Source organism: Metarhizium robertsii, assembly GCF_000187425.2.
Source record: "Metarhizium robertsii ARSEF 23 chromosome Unknown MAA_Scf_6, whole genome shotgun sequence".
NCBI lineage: Eukaryota > Fungi > Ascomycota > Sordariomycetes > Hypocreales > Clavicipitaceae > Metarhizium > Metarhizium robertsii.
In genome coordinates this window covers 1,718,132-1,740,035 of record NW_011942204.1, presented here as the reverse complement: position 1 = coordinate 1,740,035, position 21,904 = coordinate 1,718,132, and the positions used below count along the sequence as shown (strand labels likewise).

The 21,904-nt window shown below is 51.9% G+C and overlaps 9 protein-coding genes across 9 annotated transcripts; 4 read left to right on the top strand and 5 right to left on the bottom strand.

The window, feature by feature from the left end:
• Positions 1-240: 240 nt before the first annotated feature.
• MAA_06318 (uncharacterized protein) lies at positions 241-1,576 on the top strand (the record flags this gene model as incomplete). Its single annotated transcript, XM_007824316.1, has 2 exons — positions 241-688; positions 765-1,576. The coding sequence occupies 2 exons, from the start codon at positions 241-243 to the stop codon at positions 1,574-1,576; spliced, it is 1,260 nt and encodes a 419-aa protein (XP_007822507.1).
• Positions 1,577-2,043: 467 nt separating this feature from the next.
• On the bottom strand, positions 2,044-3,424 carry MAA_06319 (Mitochondrial substrate/solute carrier; the record flags this gene model as incomplete). Its single annotated transcript, XM_007824317.1, has 3 exons — positions 2,044-2,732; positions 2,811-3,108; positions 3,200-3,424. 3 exons carry the CDS (start codon positions 3,422-3,424, stop codon positions 2,044-2,046), a joined length of 1,212 nt encoding a protein of 403 aa, XP_007822508.1.
• Positions 3,425-4,179: 755 nt separating this feature from the next.
• On the bottom strand, positions 4,180-5,024 carry MAA_06320 (Peptidase S24/S26A/S26B/S26C; the record flags this gene model as incomplete). The annotated part of the gene is made up of 2 exons (XM_007824318.2): positions 4,180-4,459; positions 4,570-5,024. The coding sequence occupies 2 exons, from the start codon at positions 5,022-5,024 to the stop codon at positions 4,180-4,182; spliced, it is 735 nt and encodes a 244-aa protein (XP_007822509.2).
• A 473-nt stretch (positions 5,025-5,497) lies between these two features.
• Positions 5,498-6,657, bottom strand: MAA_06321 (Ribosomal protein S1, RNA-binding domain protein; the record flags this gene model as incomplete). The annotated part of the gene is made up of 4 exons (XM_007824319.1): positions 5,498-5,996; positions 6,053-6,260; positions 6,346-6,508; positions 6,580-6,657. The coding sequence occupies 4 exons, from the start codon at positions 6,655-6,657 to the stop codon at positions 5,498-5,500; spliced, it is 948 nt and encodes a 315-aa protein (XP_007822510.1).
• Positions 6,658-7,203: 546 nt separating this feature from the next.
• Positions 7,204-8,428, top strand: MAA_06322 (WD40-repeat-containing domain protein; the record flags this gene model as incomplete). The annotated part of the gene is made up of 4 exons (XM_007824320.1): positions 7,204-7,213; positions 7,286-7,532; positions 7,591-7,673; positions 7,725-8,428. The coding sequence occupies 4 exons, from the start codon at positions 7,204-7,206 to the stop codon at positions 8,426-8,428; spliced, it is 1,044 nt and encodes a 347-aa protein (XP_007822511.1).
• Positions 8,429-8,848: 420 nt separating this feature from the next.
• On the bottom strand, positions 8,849-10,415 carry MAA_06323 (Aldo/keto reductase; the record flags this gene model as incomplete). The annotated part of the gene is made up of 6 exons (XM_007824321.2): positions 8,849-8,878; positions 8,932-9,475; positions 9,535-9,805; positions 9,893-9,988; positions 10,153-10,223; positions 10,288-10,415. 6 exons carry the CDS (start codon positions 10,413-10,415, stop codon positions 8,849-8,851), a joined length of 1,140 nt encoding a protein of 379 aa, XP_007822512.2.
• Positions 10,416-12,797: 2,382 nt separating this feature from the next.
• On the top strand, positions 12,798-15,470 carry MAA_06324 (uncharacterized protein; the record flags this gene model as incomplete). Its single annotated transcript, XM_007824322.1, has 1 exon — positions 12,798-15,470. The coding sequence occupies one exon, from the start codon at positions 12,798-12,800 to the stop codon at positions 15,468-15,470; it is 2,673 nt and encodes an 890-aa protein (XP_007822513.1).
• Positions 15,471-16,780: 1,310 nt separating this feature from the next.
• On the top strand, positions 16,781-18,283 carry MAA_06325 (squalene monooxygenase-like protein; the record flags this gene model as incomplete). The annotated part of the gene is made up of 1 exon (XM_007824323.1): positions 16,781-18,283. One exon carries the CDS (start codon positions 16,781-16,783, stop codon positions 18,281-18,283), a length of 1,503 nt encoding a protein of 500 aa, XP_007822514.1.
• Positions 18,284-19,746: 1,463 nt separating this feature from the next.
• Positions 19,747-21,149, bottom strand: MAA_06326 (glycosyltransferase family 2 protein; the record flags this gene model as incomplete). Its single annotated transcript, XM_007824324.1, has 3 exons — positions 19,747-20,148; positions 20,210-20,941; positions 21,030-21,149. 3 exons carry the CDS (start codon positions 21,147-21,149, stop codon positions 19,747-19,749), a joined length of 1,254 nt encoding a protein of 417 aa, XP_007822515.1.
• Between the last annotated feature and the right edge of the window lie 755 nt (positions 21,150-21,904).

The window sequence follows — 21,904 nt, the reverse complement described above, 5'->3', positions numbered from 1 at the left end:
GGGAGGGAAGTATTAAAAACGTCATTTCCTTTGAAAAACATACAGTTGGCTCCTTTGTCGCGACGCCATCCTCGAGTAACCATCATGAATGAGAGGACAAGCACGTTCCCCAATCAACACGTTTCTTTGTCACACCAGGGCAGCATCTTCCATTCCCGGTGCCCTTTACTTGGATGAGTTTTCGGTCGTCAACATTATACCCTTCTAAAAGCCATCAAATTATTACTTTGATTAGCCAACATGGAAACTCCGCCCTCACCCTCGCTCTCCAACACACCCCGACCACGCCTCGCCAGAACCTCATTGGTATCCCCGCAAAATACTATCACTGAACCGCAGATGCCTGTCAGTATCAAGCAGGAGGAGGAGGAGGATAGACACCCTGTTACAGAAACAATAGACCTATTCGATCAAGGGTATGAAAGTTCGGTCGATGCTCCAGTTACTGCAGCCGCCGATTTACGACTGGAGCTGGAGCAAGAAAAGAGAAGTTATCCTGGAGCAAGCACATGGGCCGATGAGGAAGAGAAACTGTTCGAGATTTTGTTTCAGAGGGCGGACATACCATTACTTCCGGCGCATTGGCATGTGGATTTTAGGGGTATACCCGTCGTGGATAGCATCTTTTCCGCGGGTGATGGGGTGCCTTCCATCATATACAGCCGGTCAATGAAGAAAGAGTTTCAAGGTAAACTGAAATGACTCATAAAAAACAATCAAAAGACAATTGCCATCGACGTGATTCAGGCTAACATGACGTGCAGCAACCATGGCCCTCATTCGTCTCATAGACCTGACATCTTCCGTCCGAACCACCGTCCAATCGGGTCTGCGGAAGAAAGCTACACAACTTATTAAAAGGTGTATTGACAAATATATCGCATGGGCTGCCGAGGACGGAGGCTACTCTCATCTTAAAATCGTACCAAACATCACTACTGCCGTCATGGATGCCGAGTTGGGAGAGAAAGACATCACGAGTACCATGAAGAATCGCATGCGTGCGCTAGCCATGGCCCAGAGAGAATTCCTGAGAGTCGATCGAGATGATTCATTTTGGGATGTATCCGAAGTTGAGGGGGGAGAAAAGGGCGCCGACTTTTCCACCTTGATAGTGGAAAAGTACTTGAAGAGAGTTGAGGAGCTCAGCGAATCGGCCAAGGCACCGTCAAGAAACGGCTCTCGTCAGGGCACACCAAGACCGGGGAGCCCATCACGCGACGATACAACACCAACAAGAAGGCGATCCCCTCCATCACCAATATCTAACGGGTTGACCCCTGATGAACAACAGAGTACTCGCGGCCAAATCAAATACAGATACAAACCTCCCGTTGTATATGGACTCTTCATCCTCCGCACATCCGTCTTCCTTCTTACCGTCGACAGTGCAAAGGGTGATTCTGCGTACGTCAGTTTCCATGTAGACATGCATTTCATGGACCGCCACCAGAGCGTGTGGAATGCGCTTACGGCAGCAATAGCGGTATGCCTGGCAAGAGATCAGCTTTCTGAGCGGACAGACGAATTTGAAGAGTTGTCTGCTTCTGCGGAAGAGAGTGAAAGCGAGGCGTGAATCTTGCATAGAAAGATGTACATTCAGACGTAATTTACTTTGCGGGCATTGGGCTAGTTACTTCATAGATACCCCTCAAAGTCGGCATCGAGTGCCTTCGCATAGAGCGTTGCAGCAATACCAGTCATGAACCTTTTGCAGCCAAAACCAAGTACAGTAGTAATGTTCATTTGGAGAGTCGGCATCCATGGATACCTCTATGTACCGTAAAATGCCCTGCCCAGGCCCATCTATCAGCCTCCAACGCCAAACAATGATGTGGCATCTATATTTCTTTGCTTCCCCCCCAACACGCTCTTATGCCTCCCTTATTTCCGTCTCATACAAGTAGCAACCCGCTCGTTTTTATGTACATGGCTCCTTTAGCTTCAATAAAAAATGTTCAAAATGCCGTTGGGCTCTTTTGCCCCTTTACCATGCGGTGTCTATATTACAAAAAGAACACGCAAAAAAAAACGCCCTCCAGTTTACAAGTCGTCCTTCTCAGCAGGCATCATCACCTCCAGCTGGTGCAGCAACCGCTGGTACAGGAAGAGCATACACCCGCTCTGGATAAAGGTCCATACGCCACGAGGGCCGACGCCGCGGAACCACCCGGCCAGGCCTTCGGTGCGGTAAATGACCTTCAGACCGGTGATGACGGAGGACGTTTCGAGGGCGATGGCACCAGGTTGCGGGCGGTGCGTGCTGGGTGACGATGTTGAGATGTGTCGCTTCTGGGAGGAGGCCACCTCCTTCAGCTTGGTGACCTGGTCCGGGGAGGGGTTGACTTGTGTTTGGAGCCGCGTCTTGACCACGTCGAGAGGGCAGGTGATGACGCCCGCGAGACCACCTGCCGCCGCGCCGGTGAGAAGCTCCAGCGGCACGCCGATTTCGCGGCTCTGCTTGTACACGCGGGCCCAGGCGTGGAATTGCTCCCAGAACATGAACTGGAGCGCGGAGAAGGGCAGGTCTCGGTACAGCGTGGCCTTGTACCCGTAGAAGAGGGCCGAAGCGCCTTCTGTTCGGACAATGGTGCGCGCGGCGTCGAGCGTGCCCCGGTAGTTGTATCCGGATCGGAAATGGGGGTTGTTGTAGCGTCCCTGGAGCTGTAGTCGGGTCTTGAGGACCTCGGAGGGGACGTAGACGACGGAGGCGGCAAGGTCGCCGAGGAATCCTGCGAGCCGTGTCAGCAAAACTTTCCGCCGTGCCGCTCAAATTGCAACAAGTTCCCAGACATGGGATGAGAGCTCACCTGCTGAGAGATATGCCAAGTGGTGCTGTAGGCCGTGGTCTATCAGGAATCGCTTGCTCCATTCATATGTGCCGAAAAACATGACGGTGCCGGGAAACGAGCCGCCCAGCGCAGGGATCCATCCCCCGTACAGACCTCGTCTTACACCTTCCTGTCTCCATATTGTGTAGTATGATCGTCCCAATGATGTGTATTTTGACGGGATGTTCGGATCGCCCTGCTGCCGTGTCTTGACTGTATCCAGCGAATGCATGAGCAGGTCGCCAGTTGAGCCGCCAATACCACCAGCAATCATGGCCTAGAAACCCCAAAAAAAGCAGTTAGTACCTCGTCCCTACCAACCATGAATACCAGACCAAATCACAGACACGAGAAGGAAAGAAACGCACATGGAGATAGGGCGGCCGGCCCTCCGTCTCGATATCTTCGCTCTTCATGGTATGCCCGCTATCAGACGCTATGACGCTGCTTCTGCCCGGGGAGTGCTTCGTGTGAATACCGGCATTGCGAGGCGGCTCTGCCAACCCGACGACGTGCTCGTCGCTACTGCTGTCGCCGGCCGAAGCAGACGAGCCGGCGAAGAAGAAGTTGGAAAGTTGTGAGGCGAGGGGCATGGCCCAGACGCCCGCCGCCGTAAATCGCAGAGAAACAAAAAAAAAGACAGGAGACGGTAGGAAAAACCGCTTGGGTCGGGGTTTCGCGGGATCAACGACGCAGAGATATAAATTGAAACGCTGGGGGAAAAAAAAATTGAAAACGGGCAAGTCAAGACCACAGCGCCAAGTGAGCGATTATCGCTGTGCTCGTCTATGTTGCTGAATGCTGTGATGGGGGCTGTTGCGTCAACGACGTTGGATGCTCGTTGCGCGTGTGCCTCGAGTCAATGGCGGCGGCCCTGCACCCAACTGTGAGCGCATACAATTTTTTTGCTCCGGTGCCGACTTTATCCCCGAACCACTTTTTTTTTCTTCCAGTCCCTTTTGCTGGGATTTGCTCTGTGCCTGGGCGTCCGCTTCTCCCCCGGTGGGCTAGTGCTCGCTGTGCAGTCCACCGGTGCTCCGTACAGTACAAGCGCAGGGCTTATGGGATCACCGATGGTCCGTGCGCTGCTTCCTGAAGGCTCAAGTTCAGCCAGCTTGCAACTCACTCTTCGATGTTATCTTTGAACGAGCAACTCAGCAGCTACCTACCTAACGGTACTCGGAAGAAAAAAGGATAACGTAACGCTACATCTACCATTTCAACCATTGCATTGGGCATTTTATCTAGTCCTATAACCATCCAACTCTATGCATGACCACCGGTACATCCTACAAGCCATAATATACACACAGGTCCACCGTCATTGACATCACATCATACAAAGCCATCATTCCACCAGCTTGCTCTCATGCTCCCACCACCTCACCTGCCCAAACTTCCTCCACGGATACACAATGTGCGTAACCCTCCCCGTCAATAAGCGCTTCGACACAGGTCCATACGTATTGCTGTCCAGGCTCGATCCCGCCGGCCCATCTCCTTCCACCCAAACATGGCCCTGGGGTATCCTGACCGTCGGTATGGGATAGGGCTTCTTGGTCCTGACCACATCTCCTTCAAGCGCAACCACCCTCTTGACGGCAACCACCTCCGGATTATACGGACTCCTAGACGTTGCTGTCAGACATTGATGCTGCAACAAAAGTCACGACCCTGGCCCAAAACCACCCGAGTCTAGAGGGCTCCCCCCCGTCTGAAGAGGCTCAGGCACACAAACCTCAATGTGACAACCATGCCTCTCTCCAACCCTTCCTGCGGCGACCACTTGTAATTCAGAAAAAAATCTCGCCGTAGAGTCGAGTCCTTGTCCTCGTTCAGGAACGGGTACATGGATGAGCCATCCACAAACGTCAGCTCTGCGACGTGCATGTTGAACCAGGCAATGACGGGGATCCACGTCGCGAAGCCCATCAGATTCAGAGTGACGGCTCGGGCTAGCCCGGATGGTGGTATTCGTACGCGCGACCATATCGAGCCCGGCGCCATCGGTGCATCGACTCCTCCAGAGAGGTACACGAGGGCGCGGGGAAGCGTGGTATATGAGTCGACGTTGTGAAGTGCGAGGTTGAGGTTGGGTAAAGCATTCCAGCTGCCTTTACAAATGGCAAACTCGAGTGCCAGGCTGGTGCTGTTGGTGGCGCTGGCAGTTGGCGGTGGACCCCCGAGCTCCATCCAGGATCCAGTCAATCCGACCGCAACACATTTGCAGCGCCAGATTGCGACGTACGACTATTCCGACGTCTTTGCTCTAGTTTCTACCCCAACGCAGAGCACAGCTCCCAGCCATGTATGTCAAGTCTTCAATTCATGCATGTTTCTTTTTCATGCTATTGCTTCAGTCTCCAACGCCGTTTTGAGGGCGTCACCGGCTATTTCAAAAAAAATAGCTTACATGAAATGCCAATATTGACCAGCCTTTTTCACCAACCCATGCCATTCTCATCATCATGCGGTCCCTACCTCCAAGTTTTTACAGTATAGCCTACGGTGAGCCGCTTACATCTCGTATTGCATCGACCCAGTGCGACCTCGTAACGGCCTCGGGATATCGCCGATGGGCACCAGCCTCCTTGTCAATCCGGACCCGAGTCTACTAATAGATACTAGTGGCCTTCTTCTTCCCTTCTTGCTTGCTATGGGGCTGCCTAGATCGTCTCGGGGATATTGTCGTCGCTCTCGCTCATGCTCTCGTCACCGCTGACTTCGGCGTTTTCACGTTCTCTCTTCTCCATGAGGGCCTGCAGCTCGGCATCATCGCTCTCGGTAACAGCCTTGGGGTCCATTTTAACAGTTAGGTTGCCGCCGGCAGCCTCGATGCTTTTTCTGATGCTCTCAATGGCCTCCTGCAGGAGAGCAATGCCCTGCTGCTTGTCGAAGGAAGTGCTGGTGAGCACATACAAAGGGGGCGAGACAAGCTTGACCTTGACTTGAGTGTCGGTGTTGGCATCCTCAGAGTCGTTCTTGGCCTCGGCAGTTCTCAGTGCAGTCTTGACAGCGTCGATGCCCTCATAGCCAAAGCAGGTGACTTCAATATCAGCTCGAACCTTGGTTCGCTGAGGAGTAAGTCGCTTGCTAATGTACAGCTTCAGCTCGTCCTCGACGGGCTTGCTGGGGAAAGTCATATCGTTCCAGACTTCGGGGTTGCTATCGACGAGATTAGTACCTGGCCCCCAGACAAATGACGTCCTAGCGAAACGTACGTAATAGACAGCTTAAAGGCATCGATGGCGTGGCCATATTTCCGGTTCAAGGGCCAGGCAATGGACTCGTACAACGTCTCAATAGGAGTCTGGGTCTTCTCGGCGACGTGTCTCATGATCAGATGGACGGTCTTGCTCTTGTTATATCGCTCCTCGCACTTGACCATATCCTCGGGAGACACTCGTCGCTTGGAAAGATCAATATAGCCTGCCGCCAACGTTAGCTTCTCTCAATGTTTCTCTCTAGCCCTGTTACTTGGGCAGCAACTGGCCAAAGCAGAACATTCACGTACCCTTCTCCTTGTCCACTCGCAGCACAACGACAACCTCGTTACGCCCGACTCTAATAAGCTTCTGGATACTTCGAATACGTCGTCGCGACAATTCAGAGAGGAGAATCATGCCATCTATGTTGTCGTACTCGAGAAGCTTGACGTAAGCACCCATTTCGGCGATCTACCCACGTATTCTTGTCAGATTCATGGACCCCCGTGCGATCGCCTGCGTCCAGCCCCTTCCAAACGCACCTGCTTGACATTGACCATGACGAAGCTATCAATCTCCGGGAACTTCTCCTCGTAAAAGCGGCAGTTCGTTAACGACATATTGGCGGTGTTATTCTGAATCTCGACAAGATCAAGGGATTAATCGTTCGGTTTTCTTAGGTACGAGAAGAGGGGAGGTGGGGTTCGCCGGTCCCAGAGATATATCGGCACGTTTGCACGCTTAAAACTGCACCCAGACCCGTCGTTTGTGAAGTGTAGCTATTTCGAGAGAAGTGTGAAAATTTTCGAAATGTCGGAAATTCAGTGGCGCGACTCGTTTCGAGGTTTATCAGGTAGACCGTGGCCGTTCGAAAACTTCGTGAGTGAAGGGTTTGGTGGTTAAAAGAGAGTCATAATTTTGACATTTTCGATTTGCGGCGAACTGGATGGTGGGGTGTGGCGGGGTGTGGCTAGTTTCCGAAGCGGTATGCAGCGGCAGAACTGGCCCAGCTGCTGTTCATTGCTCTGTGAGTGCCACGGAGAGGGAGTGAGTGACCTGTAACCTGGCTAGAGAACTGCTGTCGCCCACGTGACTGGAAGTAAACAACCAAAAGCTGCGACTCATCAAGCTGCACACTGCTAGAGACGCACTGGCGAGTGTCGACAATGGCTCCAGGTAGGTTAATTTTCCGGCCCATTGGGAAAAGCCCACAGCCAGATCCGATTACATGGCTAATCGCGCAAACAGCTACGCAATTTGAACTCTCGCCGCCGCCGGGCGACGCCGTTTCCGCGGTCGCATTTGCGCCGTCCGACTCCAGCAAACTCCTCGTGTCGTCGTGGGACAAGAAAGTATACAGCTACAATGTCGCCAGCGGCGGGTCGGAGGGCAGTCTGACCAACACGTATGAGCACCGAGCTCCCGTTCTAGATGTCTGCTTTGGAGCGAATGATAATGAAGCCTTCACGGCAGGCATGGACTGGACTGTTAGCAGGTGTGTTTCTTGAAGCTGCTCGCAAGTGTACTACACGTAACTAATTTTTGTGCTCTAGATTGGACTTGGAAACTGGAGAGATAACACCCCTGAGTAAACATGCTGCGCCCGTTCGCCGCGTCGTGTTCAGCAAGGATCACAGTAAGCCCCGTCTCCCCTATCAAACCGTGCCTCTGCTAAACAATATCCAAGATATCCTTGTCTCTGCCTCATGGGATAGTACTCTCACTTTACACAATCTCTCCTCCACCAGCGCTCCAATCCGCATTCCGCTCCCCGCCAAGCCACACGCCATATCCTCCAGTCCAACCAAGATCGTCGTCGCCATGACGGGCCGCATCATTCACATCTACGACCTCAACGCCATCACGAAGCTCTTCGCCTCGGGCGGCACTGAGCTGAAACCTTGGCAAACACGAGAATCATCACTTCGATACCTGACACGTGCTGTCGCATGTATGCCCAATGACGCAGGGTATGCGACGTCCAGCATCGAGGGCCGTGTGGCCGTGGAGTGGTTTGAGGATACAGCAGAGTCGCAAGCTCGAAAGTATGCGTTCAAGTGTCATAGACAACCAGCACCGGACGGTGATGGTGATGTTGTCTACCCTGTCAATGCGCTGGCATTCCACCCTGTTCATGGGACATTTGCTTCAGGAGGCGGAGATGGAACTGTTGCGCTGTGGGATGCCGAGGCCAAGAGGCGATTAAAGCAGTATCAAAAGTTTTCGAATGGCGTTGCGGCGCTAGCATTTTCTAATGATGGTAAATACCTAGCTGTTGGAGTGTGTCCTGGGTTCGAGACTGGCCAGGAGGACTACACAGGCGCTGGTGCTACGTCTGTTTTAATCAGGGAACTTGGTGAGAATGAAGCAAAGGGCAAAGGTGCAAAGTAAAGGATTTACAGAAATGTACGAATTTGGAGCAATGTGGCAGAAAAACCAACCTGAACTAGATGGCGTTCAGCTAGGGGACATAGTATTGTGTGGTGACTGGTGTTTCTTCAGAGTCCTCATGGCCAGGTTTTAAAATCGGTATGTAGATACCCCTGCAATGAAATAAAGTTATGACCATTGTAATCGGCAACATTGACACAAAGCTAGCACACGGTGGGTATAGTATCATCACTGGTGTTAAATAAGTGTAGGTATTCTCGTTGTGGTGGCCTGTCCTAAGCCGGCCCCCCGAATCATACGGTAGACATAAAATCATGGCTGTGGGTAATACTGCCGGTACGGCGTGGCTGTATCTTCAAATTCATCATGATGTTGACGGTATGGTAACCAGCGCCAACTATACGTTTTAACCGAAGTGTTCTACTCCCCTGTCTTCTTCGGTATAATAGGCTATGCGATTGTCAGAAAACCGAGAACGTGGAGAACATGGGAGCAAAACACACCCTGGCTTCTTCAACATGTTCAAAATTTCCGGCAGTGGACAAAAGCCAGACGTCCTGTAAAGGATTGGGTACCTGTCGGCCCCATAGAAAGTTATGAGGGAAGCCAAGATCAAAGGGCACGGCAGCCTCGATTAATCGAATTTCTTCGTCAGTGAGCTCGATTGTAAGTGCCTCAATGTTGCCTTTGAGGTGCTCAACCTTCCTTCCTCCTATGACAGGGAACACATAGGGCGTCTTGTGCATTACATACGCCAAGGCAATACTAGTGATGGCTGTGTTTTTGCGGATGGCGATCTCCTCAAGTACGCGACTTGTTTTGATATCGGCGTCGCTAACCTCTGTCCTGCGGCCTTCACTGGATCTTCGGGCCTGCTCAGTCTTGAAGTTTCCGCCGCCAAGTGAGCCCCAAGGAGTGATGGCCATGCCTTCAGCCTTGCACATCGGAATGACATCGCGCTCCAAGTCTCGGCAAGACGCGGACCATCGACCTTGGTAGACCGAGAACTGGCGAAGCCCGTGGTTTCGAGCATATTCATTGGCCTTGCTATAAGGAGGGTTAGCCATATTTGATCGGCAGAAATGAGGAGCAGATGTTTTGCACACCTCACAATCCAAGCCGGGGCATCGCTGATTCCCAAATACAGGATTTTGCCTGTAGCGACAAGTTGATTCAAGGACTGCATAACTTCTGGTATTGACGCGCTGTAGTCCCACCAATGGATGTACAAAAGGTCGATGTAGTCAGTTTGCAGCTTCCTAAGGCTAGCATTGACTGATACATGTAAACTCTTGGTACCATTTCCAACACAGTTGGCCATGATATGAGGATGATTAGGGCCAGCTTTGAAGTTGGTGGTGTACTTGGTTGAAATGACTACATGCGAGAATAAATGATGAGCGATCAACGCCATAACCTGTTGGTAGATGGGGGTCGATAGACAATTCGTAGCATTCAACGTACCCATCTGGTCACGATTGCCGCGCTTCTTCATCCACTCGCCAATCCATGTTTCCGACTGCTCGAATTGGTAGCTGTTTGCGGTGTCAATGAAATTTCCTAGATCAAAGAGGGCTATTAGCGATCCGCCCTGAAGGTCTGGCCCCGGAGTTCGATCTGGCGCAGTCTCGTTTATACGCCTTACCTCCCTGCCGTGGCGGCATTAGCAAAGTTCACACTGACGCATCTGACGCCACTTCTAAATAGGCTGCATGAGGAGTAACTCACTTGCTCGAAAAAGAAGTCGAGGATTTTTTCGGTGCTCTCCTGGTTGCATTCCCCCATCCAATCAGCCCTATGAGTGTCGATCCGTCAGTTTGATGTTCCTTGTCCAACAATGGCTGCATCTCGTTTCGTACCAAGCATCACCAAAATTCATAGAACCAAGGCATAGCGGGCTGACGCGAACAGAGGCAGTGGGAGAGAGAAGGCGGTAACGGGACAAAGGTGACTTTGGTGCCCCATTCTGAGGCAATGCAACATTCATGGTGGTCTGGGAGCTGAAGATCAAGGCAAAATAGTGAAGGCTCTACTGGGACAGGGCAAAGTCATAAAGGGAGGGTAGTCGTCGGAGATGGAGGGTCTAAGAATGCAGAATAAAGTCGTTTCAGACACAAAGTATATCGTTGACCTGTGTAGCCTGGGGACGGCCTTCAATTTTATGTTTGACCAGCTCCAACGCAGTCACTACGAGCCTTGCTTCCTGCTAGGGTAGAACGAGCTAATGAAGCCGCCCCTTCGCCAATACTTGCCGAGTTTACATTGTAGAAAGTGACGGTACTTAGTTTTAGACCGGATCGGACAGTGGGCACGCGGTAAGCGCTGCAGTCACCTTGGATAGTTGAAGAGGAACCGCAGTCGAGCCAAGGCGGGGATCGACGTCGGGAAAGATGTGATCCAGGCATCTTGAGTGGCTCCAGAAAGAACCGAGAAGACGGATGCGAATACTCCCGAGATGCCACCCCATGAGCGTTGATACTGCAGGTGCCACCGACTCAACTATTTCAAGCACGGGAACCGAGTATGTATGTACGTGCATGCACGGGCGTGTGTTCGCAAGATGGCAAATGCAACTGATCAAAGGTTAGAAGAAGGCCCCAGTCTGGCTGTTTCTACTTAAACACGCACATACAGTTCCGTAACGCCATGGAGTGACGCGTCTGAAGCAGGGCGACGGGAAACCGAAGCCACTGGCGGTCCCGTGTTCGAGACGCCTGTATGGAGCCGTGCCTGTTTCAGCGCTGCCCACAACATTTGAGACAGGTGAACTAAAGTTGTGAAGTTATTCGAGTCGACCTCTCTGAAGGTTTAGGGCGTCTGCCAACACTGAAGTGTAATGGTACCTGACGGTGAGACGTTTTCAATCAATGACACGTCGTTCGCAATCGACGTCGGCAAATCAACAATCCTGATACCCAAGTATTGCGGAGGGCCACAAGGTGCTGTAGGGCAAGCATCGCACATGCGCAGCCCAGTCCATGGAAAGGATCTAGAAAACAGCGTCTGGTTGCGAAATGTTCAGTCAAGTGTTGCGAGTTTCCCACATGCATGCTTCCAATGAGCATCAATGTGCAGGCACTCCCGCCAGCTCCTTCCCTCAGTGCCATCCAAATTAGGGCAACTAAACACGCATACCCCCTTAGTCCTAATCTGGCGAGATGCCTTCATTTCTTGCCATAAAAATACCAAGGAAACTTCATACAGCCACACAAGACTACAAGGCCGCTTGCTGGTGCCACACACAACACCAACGCCCACAATTTCACGATAACAGGCTGCTAGTCAGCTTCAATTTATTCAATGCTAAGCCGGCGGCACAGCGGCGTTGATAGCTTCAAATAATACACATCGAGTCACCGCCTTGTTGGTGCCCGCCTTAACGCGCGCGCGCGCGTGTGTGTGTGATTTACGGTCAAAATTGCGATTTTTGAGTCTTTGAAAGACGTGTATTATTCGAAGCTATCAACGCCGCTGTGCCGCCGACTTGTATTGAATAAATTGAAGTTAACTAGCAGCCTCGTTGTTAGGGTTATTCTAGACCAATTGACTTGGTGTCAGTGCAAAAACAGGCGTGTTATAAGTCAAATCTACTGCTATTAACTGCGATAAGCTATATCTCCAGCCTTACGAGCACAATAGACTAATTTCCCTCCATCACAGTCAATGGCAGGAGATTTGACTTGCAATGAAAACGGGCATTGGATCTTTCTTGAAGAGGTTTTGTAAATATCTGTATTGAAATCGTAAGGCCGGTAGCGGCCACTATGCTAACATCGAATCTCGTAGTGGTTCTGTTACCCAGTCCGCTTTGAATAATGCCGCCAGATTTGATCGTTGTAAATCCCTCGCTAGCTTATTGAGCGGCAAGGGCGTTCGTAGCTTCTTCTGCGGTCGCATAAAATAGATGTCAACTTAGCACCGCATGACAAGCAGGATTAATTAAGAGTATTCAAGGGAAAGATAAACAACTTGAATACTATTCATTTATCCCGATTGTCATGTTGTGCTAAGTTCACAGCTCTTTTATGCGATCGCAGAGATGAGAAGGGTTGGATTGTGATGCTGCGTTGTGCGTTGCGTTGTGTGTTATGGAAAGGTTGAAAATTGAACAGCTGTCTGGTCGTGAAATTGTGGGCGTTGGTATTTTATAGCGCCAAATTATCGATGCGAATCTTGCCGAAGTGTTACCGGCCCTGAGCCTACCTGAGTGCAGACAGCTTTTTGTCGCCCAGCCAAGCACGGCCTTGCATCGTACCACCTGTCAAGCTCTCATCAACGACTGTTGACTGCACCGCGACGCAATCGCCACCGTTCACTGGGTATCATTCCATTGCTATTTCCAGAGTCTCCTCCACCATGTGCCCTCGAAATGGCCTCCAAACATCCAGTGCCCTCTAGAGCAGCGCTCAATGCTCTCCGAGGCGTCATCCTTACCACCTCCTGTTCTGTCATCTTGCTCGCCGAGGAGCGGCGGCGCCGGCTGCAGCTTGCACGAGCAGCAATTGAAAATGCACGAAAGCTTCACATGGTGCAGAGCAATCGAGGTCCACTAGCTCTCGCTGAAACCAATACACCATGGGAAAGCAGGTTCGCCGAGGTGGATGGGGAGGTTCTATCCATGGCGCCCCTGCCCCGACCGAGGACCTCTACGCGCCGCAGAGGCCGGTCGCATCTCATCGGGACCCGGAGCGAGAGTGAAGTGCATTACGACGATGACGGACGAACTCAATCGACGAGCCGAGCCGATACGAGAAGCAAGGTTTCCAAGTCGCCAGTTGACGTCGATGTACTTGGCCGCGCATTCGACATGGTCAACCTCGAGAACATGAGGCTATCGCCGCTAAGATCTCATTGCTATACTGATCTGGATTGGAAGGCTCCTAGAGCATTCACCCAGTCTGGAGCTTCAAAGGCTCCATTATCATCGACGAGACAATCAACCCCAGACACCAAGACCAGTCCCTCGCAGCCTGCAGAGGATTCACCGGAAGCTGAATACGAGTCAATTTTGGACAGTAATGAGGGTCTTCACATTGATTCCATCGGGTCTGCTCGGCTCTATCTGGAGAAATCCGGTTCAGAGGGCTTGACTGTTCGACCATTCTACGATGAAGCGATAGTGGTTTTGGAACAACTACTCCAAGACATGGAACTTACGGGTGCCAAAAAAGCAGATGTCTCAGAGAGAATCAATTTGGCAACCATGATATTCCAAAGGGTGGCAGCATTTGGTCCGCCATTGCCGAGAGCTACAAGACCACTTCGGAGTCAAGGTATTAGGCTCCTCCAGGTGGTTTCAACCGCTAGTCCGGACAAGTTGGCAACCACCCTAGCTATGTTGCTTCCTTTAAGCAAAGATCCCTTGAAGTTCTTGCTACCATTTATAGAGTGTACACAGCATGGAAGCAATCGAAAAGGGGTACAGGATGCCCTTAGGTTCTTGTCGCAAAATGCCAGGTCCTGCTCATGGGCCCGCGGCGTGCTGGTTTGCCGACTTCTCGCTCAGCTAGCAAAAACACAAGCCAACTATGACAAGACGAAAAGAGTTTACCGTGTGCTCCAGGACGCAGGCTTGTATAAAGAATTTGGCATTCCTCAGAGTACAGAATACAAGATACGACGGCTGATGGCCATTCTGGCCTTGGAACGTGGCGACGACTCACTTGCAAACACAGAACTCGAATTTTTGGGCAAGTTAGACTCGGAGGCTTGCAGATCTGATATCAGGTTGCAAACGCGACTCATAACAAGTAATGCCAAAATGGGTAAATGGGCAGAGGTTTGCTCGGATATTGAAGCGCTTGGGCAGATATCAAACACGCAGTGCATCGGGTTTCAGCGACTTTTAATACGAACCACGGACATTTTCGACAAAAGTCACAATGCCTATGAGCTAGAAATGTTCCTCCGGAAACTTGCCACGGAGTACAAGCTCAGCCTAAAACATCGTTGGATATATGCCGTATTGGACTACTACGCAAGTCGTCGACAAGTTGAACCTGTCTTCTCCTGGCTACAATTTTGCAGCAGCCACGGGTTGCAAATTGACTCGGCTTTCAATAAAAGGTTCTTTGCTAGGTGTCGTAAGTTCTGGAGCTTTTCGGACAAGACCATTCAGAGTTTAGAGGAAAGTCTACGAGCAAGAGCGCGGACAGCGCCACAAACTGCTTCAGAAATGGGCCAGAATGAGCTCCAGCGGCAAATGGCATCGCTGGTCTCCAATGGGGAGTGGGAGCAAGTTACCGAAATATACGAGACCGCCTGTTTTTCTGGCACAGACCACTCTATGCAGTGTTTGCGGCTTGCGGTGTTGGCATACACCAAGTGCCGGAACCCTGATATAGAACGTGCGAGCAACTTGATCCAGTCTGCCTATGCAAAAGGCGGCGACATAAGTGAAGCACTGACTCCCCTATTGCTGGCAAAATTGGAACGAGGCGATGACCCCAGCTCGTTGATCAATGGCGCTCTTCGGATGGGAGTTCGCATTCATGATAGTGCATACAACAAGGCTGCCCAGGCGCTATCTGGCCGTGGTGATCATCGGGCCGCTGCCGACATGTGTGAGCTTGCTGCAAGAGAGAATGGGAATGGCGAGCTTTTGTACAACGAGTACAACTTTGCGAATCTTGTGTTTGCCTACACCGGGTCTGCGAGCTACCGGGCTTTGCAGTCATTGCTTTCTGAATTCACATCGGATGTGCAATGGTGGCATGGTAGTCGAACATGCAAGGAAACAATCAAGCTGGCCATGAAGACGGCGGCGATGAGGAGTGTCGCGCATTCGCAAAACAGCGCACCACACCGACAGGCTCTCGACGAGCTAGACGAGGCGCTCATTCACGTCAAAAAGTGTCGTTCTACTAAGGACGATCGACGTGCTGTCTCGGAGGCTTACGTTCGTTTAGCGGCGATGCCATCATCCAAGGTTCACTCAAAGACGAATGGCAGATTTAGCAACAAAGCTAGTAAACTACGTCGGGAGCAGGAAGTTGCACAGATCGCCGAACCTGTGCTTGGAGTGGCATCTAGCTCAGGCTAAATTCCATAGTTTATATGTACAATTGAGAAAATTAATGTATGGAAGGATCACATAAAATGCAATAAATAAGGTTACTTGTGTCGTCTCGTGCAACCAGCTATCAATACCTAGGTACTCCGTACTTCAGTAGATAAGGAAAGTCGGCTACAGCAAGTCACGTAGCGACAAATCGAAATCAGTCGCATTTAATTGGGGGCAGCACAGGGTCTCATAGACAAAGGAACATGGTGACCAGTTGCAAGTTGGAGTGGAAGAAAAAGAATCGGACATGTCATGGGTCCATGGGCTCACTTTTTGCAAATTTGAGCAAGATTCGAACCATTGCCAACGGAAACGGACAACGACCTAGTCCCGAAGCATTACTATAGAAAGTGCCCAGCTGCCGTCTGATGACGAAACAGACAGGGCTGACGGGTGCGATTGTCATCAGACATAAAAGGGGGCTGGGACGAGAAGAGAAAGAGGAAGAAGAAGAAATTGGTGAGTTTATGGGTAGGGGGATTGGGTACTCTGTACAGAGTACCACGGGCGTTGGTGGATGAAGTGCATGTTGAAGGCTGAAATTTCCCAACACCTCGAGTCGAGATGCATCACATGCAATTTCAGTTGGAAAGCAGCGCCAGGTGGTTCGATAACGTTGGTGCAGTGGGTGTCGGGCCCTGTTGACCCAGGATGGCAAGTTCCAGGCGCGATGGCAATTGGCTGAGAGCGATGGCAGCCATCCACAGTGGCGCCAGGACGGAACATTAAGGTGCCTGGTGTAGTGCCAGGCAATTATTGCGGCACGGAGTACTCAAAGTCTGGCTGCATAGCTGCTGGAAGACCACATGCAGTGCTCAGTTGCGGGCAGCTTCAGAGGCTCCAGGCCCTGCAGGCACCAAACGGGGACCCGGCCACCAAGACTTGACCCCTGATGGCTTCACTGCGAGGGGCCTTTGAGGACGTTTTAATTGGGCCACCTCGGATCAATTGATTGCATGATCTCTTTGACGTCGGGACACTGAGGGATACATATAACGGATTCTCCTAGGACACGGTCTCGGGCGACTATCACCACGACCCTACCGTAGTGTACTTTCGTTATCATTTTTCTCTCTTTAATTCTGATGAGTTGTCATTGAACAAGTGGTCTGTCGTCATCCCCATACTAAACGTTTCGATCTGGGGATTCTTATTTTGCAGCGCCATCAGATCCGCGAAATCTAAACCCATCTGGCCACCCTCCCTTCTGGGTACACCGACAAACCCCAAGCCGACTGTCTTTTTTGCCCTCTGTCAATCGGCGGCCAATACACCACACAGCGTCTCAAATGTCTGCGAACCCAATCAGCGCACCGGGAGGCTCCCGCAGACGCCGCGAGCAGTACCACGAGGCCGATGTCGTTGTCGTAGGCGCGGGAGTCTTTGGATGCGCCATTGCCTTTGCCCTCGCCAACCAAGGCCGCTCAGTCTTGCTACTCGAACGATGGATGGCGGAGCCCGATCGTATTGTCGGGGAGCTGCTGCAGCCCGGCGGCATGGCCGCTTTGAAGCAGTTGGGTCTAGGGCACTGCGTCGAAGGCATTGATGCCATCCCCTGCAAGGGCTACAATGTTATTTTTAACCACATCCCATCGCTGATTCCGTACCCGACCATCGACGACAGCGGCAACGTTATATACGCTTGGGGTGGATCGGGAAAGGAGGGCAAGCGACCCGAGGGCAGATCATTCCACCATGGCAAGTTCATCACCAAGTTGAGGGAGAGTTGCCTTGCTCACGAAAACATAACGGTTGTCGAGACGGAGGTCATCAAGACTCTGCGGGGTGAATATACAGATCAGGTTTTGGGCGTCGAAACCCGAACCAAGAATCGCGAGACTGGGGACAAGAAGCCCGATTATTTCTTTGGTCAGTTGACCATCATCGCCGACGGTTACGACTCCAAGTTCCGCAAGGATGCCATCGGGGACAAAAAGGCCGTCGTTAAGAGCAAATTCTATGCGCTCGAGCTCATCGATACGACTCTGCCCCAAGAGAACTACGGCCATGTCATTATCGGAAAGGATACATTCCCTACACTGCTGTACCAAATCGGCACGCACGAGACTCGTGCGCTGTTTGACGTTCCCAAGGACATTCCAGAGGCCTCGCCTGCTGCTGGAGGTGTCCGCGGCTATATCAAGAACGTAGCCATCCCCGCTCTCCCGCCTTCTGTCCAGCCGGCTGCTCTCAGAGCGCTGGAAGACGGCAAAATCCCGCGCAGCATGCCCAATAGCTGGCTGCCGCCGACGAAGCAGATGCCCAAGGGAGTGCTACTCCTCGGCGATGCGTTCAACATGCGGCATCCCCTTACCGGCGGCGGCATGACTGTCGCCTTCAACGACGCGCTCCTTCTCTCGCAGCTTCTCGACCCGTCAAGGGTGCCGACTTTTGAGGATTCCAAGGCCATCGGCGCCGCCGTCAACGTCTTCTACTGGCTCCGCAAAAACGTCTCGTCCAACATCAACGTCCTCGCCCAAGCCCTGTACACGCTCTTCGCCGCCAATGACCGCCAGCTGTACGCCCTCCAGCTGGGCTGCTTCGAGTATTTCCAGCGCGGCATGACCGACGGGCCGTGCGGTCTCCTTGCCGGCATTATCCAGCGCCCTGCCGTCCTAGCATACCACTTCTTCTCCGTTGCCTTCTTGTCCCTCTGGCTGAATGCCCTTGCCATTTGTGCCGGGCCTCTGGGTGTCCTCAAGGCGCCCCTGGCGTTGATAGATGCCGTGCTTATCCTGTGGAAAGCCAGCTGCGTCTTTTTGCCGCTGGTATGGCGCGAGGGCTTCCAGTAACCGTCTTCGGGGGACATGAATAAGCAGGGAAGCGCGAGGCAAAGCACAAATTTTTTAAACATGGCCAGGCGTTGTTGTTTTTATTGTTTTTATTGTCCTTGTTGTTTTTACATCACAAACATGGTGCCGTGTTTTATTAACCAAAGCGTCATCTTGTCCAAGATGCTGCGTATATATGTACACCAGAGATACACGAAGAGCTCACCCGCCCATCACGATTGCACACAGGACAGGGTGGAATAGATGAGAGCGGCGGCTGCCTCTATGAGCAACGAGAACGTGCATTAGCTTATAATAATAATAATGGTTCATGCGTGACTTTTCCCGAAAGGCTTGCTCTGTGCGTATGATGATGCAGAAGGCTCACAAGAGGTACAGACTCGGCGTCGCGTTTTAGCCACCCAGGATCCGCGCCAGTACGCGCCTTTTACAAAGGTAGTGCTCGACTACAAGGAGCCGTCGTGAAGCTTGCGGGCTAGTAACTTGCCACCTCTGCGTAGATGATGCCGTCTTTCCCACCGCAAAAGCCCTCGAAGTATAAAAGAAATCCCGGCCCTTCCTGCACGCACAAGGTGCACCCCATTTCCAGGCTCTCGGCTTCGTTGCCACCCTTTTACAAAATCCCTTCAAGTAAAAAATTTTCATAATCAAAATGCAGCTCGTCAGCCACTTGATGGTGCTCCTCGCCATGAGCACCACCACGCTCTGCGAACCGGCCACGTCCATCATGGTAAGTAGCCACCCTGACCCCCCTCCCGTTGCATCTGGGTTCTCGCCTTTGCGGAGCGAGAGGGGGAAGGAGACAAATGGTTAACAAGAGCGAGGGTGTTTCCTATCTGGCCGGCGGCGGCGGGTGCTACAAGAAAAACCAATATCTGGGCCACTTTGTGAAGGACATTGTAATCAGCGGGAAGTGCCTCGACCTCGCGCATACCGAGTACGTTGTGTCCCGACGTTGCTTTACAGACGCGCAGTCGAGACAGATGATGGCTGACGAGGATAGTGCGATTAATTTTGGTACCGTGGACGGCTGGTGCTGGGGATACAAGTACGTGAACCCTGGATTCTGAGATGGCGGCGTTTCTGACAGTAAGACTAATCGTGCTAGGTCGCGTAAATGCGAGGGACTTAAGAAGGAGATGAACTTCACATTGGGCTGTAACAAGCTCTCGCGCCATGGGACCCCCATGTCTATCTTGTGCCGCTTGCCTGTCTACTGACAGTTAGATGCTAGAACATAGCGTCTTGTTGCGGATGAACGAGCTTGGAGGGGGAAGAATGGAATGGAATGAGTGGGTTACATGGTCAGATAACTTGTTTCCTGGGTTTGTGCGGCAATTATAGCAGCGGTGTTGTTTACCGTAGCAAAGACTTGTTTTCCTGCAGCCTTGTTGTGTTCTGATGAGTTTTCTCTTCTTTTTTGATTTTGACTGTCTATACTTGTCCGTGAAGAATCCCAACGTCTATGTTAACCGTCTTCGGTAGACGCCCATCATCCAGCTCGCTCTCAAGACGGCCAGTCCAACGGCCATCTTGATGCTGTCCTGGATGACATTTAATTTGCTTCCACCCACCTCATGCCACTCTATAGGCACCTCGGCGACCTTGATCCCGGGACTGGTGCCAATAACACCGCCATCGCTACCGAGAACGGGCGTAGCGGGCGCCGATTCAGCAAGCATCAGCATCTCAATGTCGAAGATCCAGCCCTCGGCATGCATGTAAGGTACAATGTGGGGTAGGGACTCGCGTGAGAACAGCTTGAAGCCGCATTGAGTATCGCGAATGCGTGATGTTGCAGGTGGCGTGAGGATGGTGAGAACCAGGTGGAAAGATCGCATTAGAAAGTTACGCAGAGCAGAGCGCTGCGAATTGTTTTAGCATGCCACATCTTAGGACACAATGTTGATGCCCGGGAACAATTACCTTGACCACGGCTTCGCTACCAACCAGGTGAGCGCGACTTCCAATGGCAACACCTCGAAAGGAGCCGTCGATAACCTCTTCACAACCCTCTATCAACTTGCTCACGTCACTGAACCTGGAGGCACCATCGGCATCGGCGAATAATACATATTCGCCTCTTACATGGCGTAGGCCGTGGGTGACGCCTCCGCCCTTGCCCCTGTTCTTAACCAGAGTCACGACCCGAAGGATATCATGGAGGTCATGCTTATGAGCAAAATCGAGTGCCACCTCCACAGTCTTGTCCTTGCTCCCATCATTGACAATCAGGATCTCGTAACCTCCCAGCTCCGCGTTCGACTTGGCAGCACTCGAATGTCCACGCTGGTGGCGTCGGCTGCTGGGGCTAAACGGACCCTTGGCGGTGGTGCTTCGCCCTATATGCTTGTCCAAATACTCTACGGCTTCTTCCAGCGTGGGCAAAATTCGGTCCTCCTCGTTGTACGCAGGGAACACGACACTTAGTCGCAGTTCGGCAGGCTCAATGCTGCCAGCATCCGGGGCTGGATACGCTTCTTGCGGACGAACATGCTTTTGTTCCTGGAGGCGACGTTCAGCTAGCCAGCGATCGTACCAGCATGGCAGCTGTCGAGCTGTTGTTGGCTTTCCTGAGGGGCTGGATGTGATGTATGTTTTCTCAGACGGGATGACGGGTCGGGGTTTGGGCGCTACAAGGTGAAGGAGGACGAAAAGCTGAAGACGGTAATATATTAGCCAAAATTGTTTCCAATATTCCCAAGGGCATGCGCCAAGCGAGAAGAGAAGAGAAGAGAAGCCATACACAAGCAAGGCCTAGGAGAATGAGCAAGATGAAGCAGACGAGAAGGACATGAACGGGGGTAGCTTCAATCCATGCTAACAGCGGCCGCATGAAGCGGGCCGCAAGCTCCAGGAGGGGCATTGCCATGAATTATCGTGCGTACAGATTGTTGCGAGATGAGCGTTGGAGCTCTGAACCTGGAGAAGCTCCAGGGACAGTAGCTTGCTGCGCGAGGATCGTGGTTTGAAAGTCAAGGCGTCGTCATTGGAAAAGAGAGTCAAGAAGAGCACGAGAACAAGGTAGACTGAAAACTGGAGGAGATGAAAAGGAATTGATCGCGCAATCGTGTGGAAGTGGACAGCATGCGAACGGCAGGTGCTAATTATTGCTGCCAGCTGACAACATCAATTGTTGAAATAAATGCGATGATCCGTTGTCTGCAAGCTGACGTCTAGTCGCAAGTGCCAACATTGAAATGCTGCACGTCCCAGGCGTCCCGTGGCCACACCGCGCCACGCCACATTCAAGGCCTGTACTCAGTAGACGTCAACGTGTTCACTTGCACAGCTTGACCCTGACACAATGCCACGGCTGTGGCGCACGCTGTTTGAGCGTGCCTTGGGTACTCCGTACTCCGTACTTTAGTACTAAGTTATTGACGTCTGGTATTGACGGAGCCAATCACCACCGCTCCGCATGACGGAAATAGAGCAAATGTCAGCCCGTCCCCATCCATTATGGGGACTGTCAACTTGCACTCAAGCTAGCCCCGTAGCCCAACTTGCCCGAGTCCGTCACCACTGTGCTCCATGATACTAGTACATAGTATGTAACCAGTACACTGGAGTTTTATTCCAAGGTTGGTGGGCTCAACCTTGGCACACAATGCATTACTC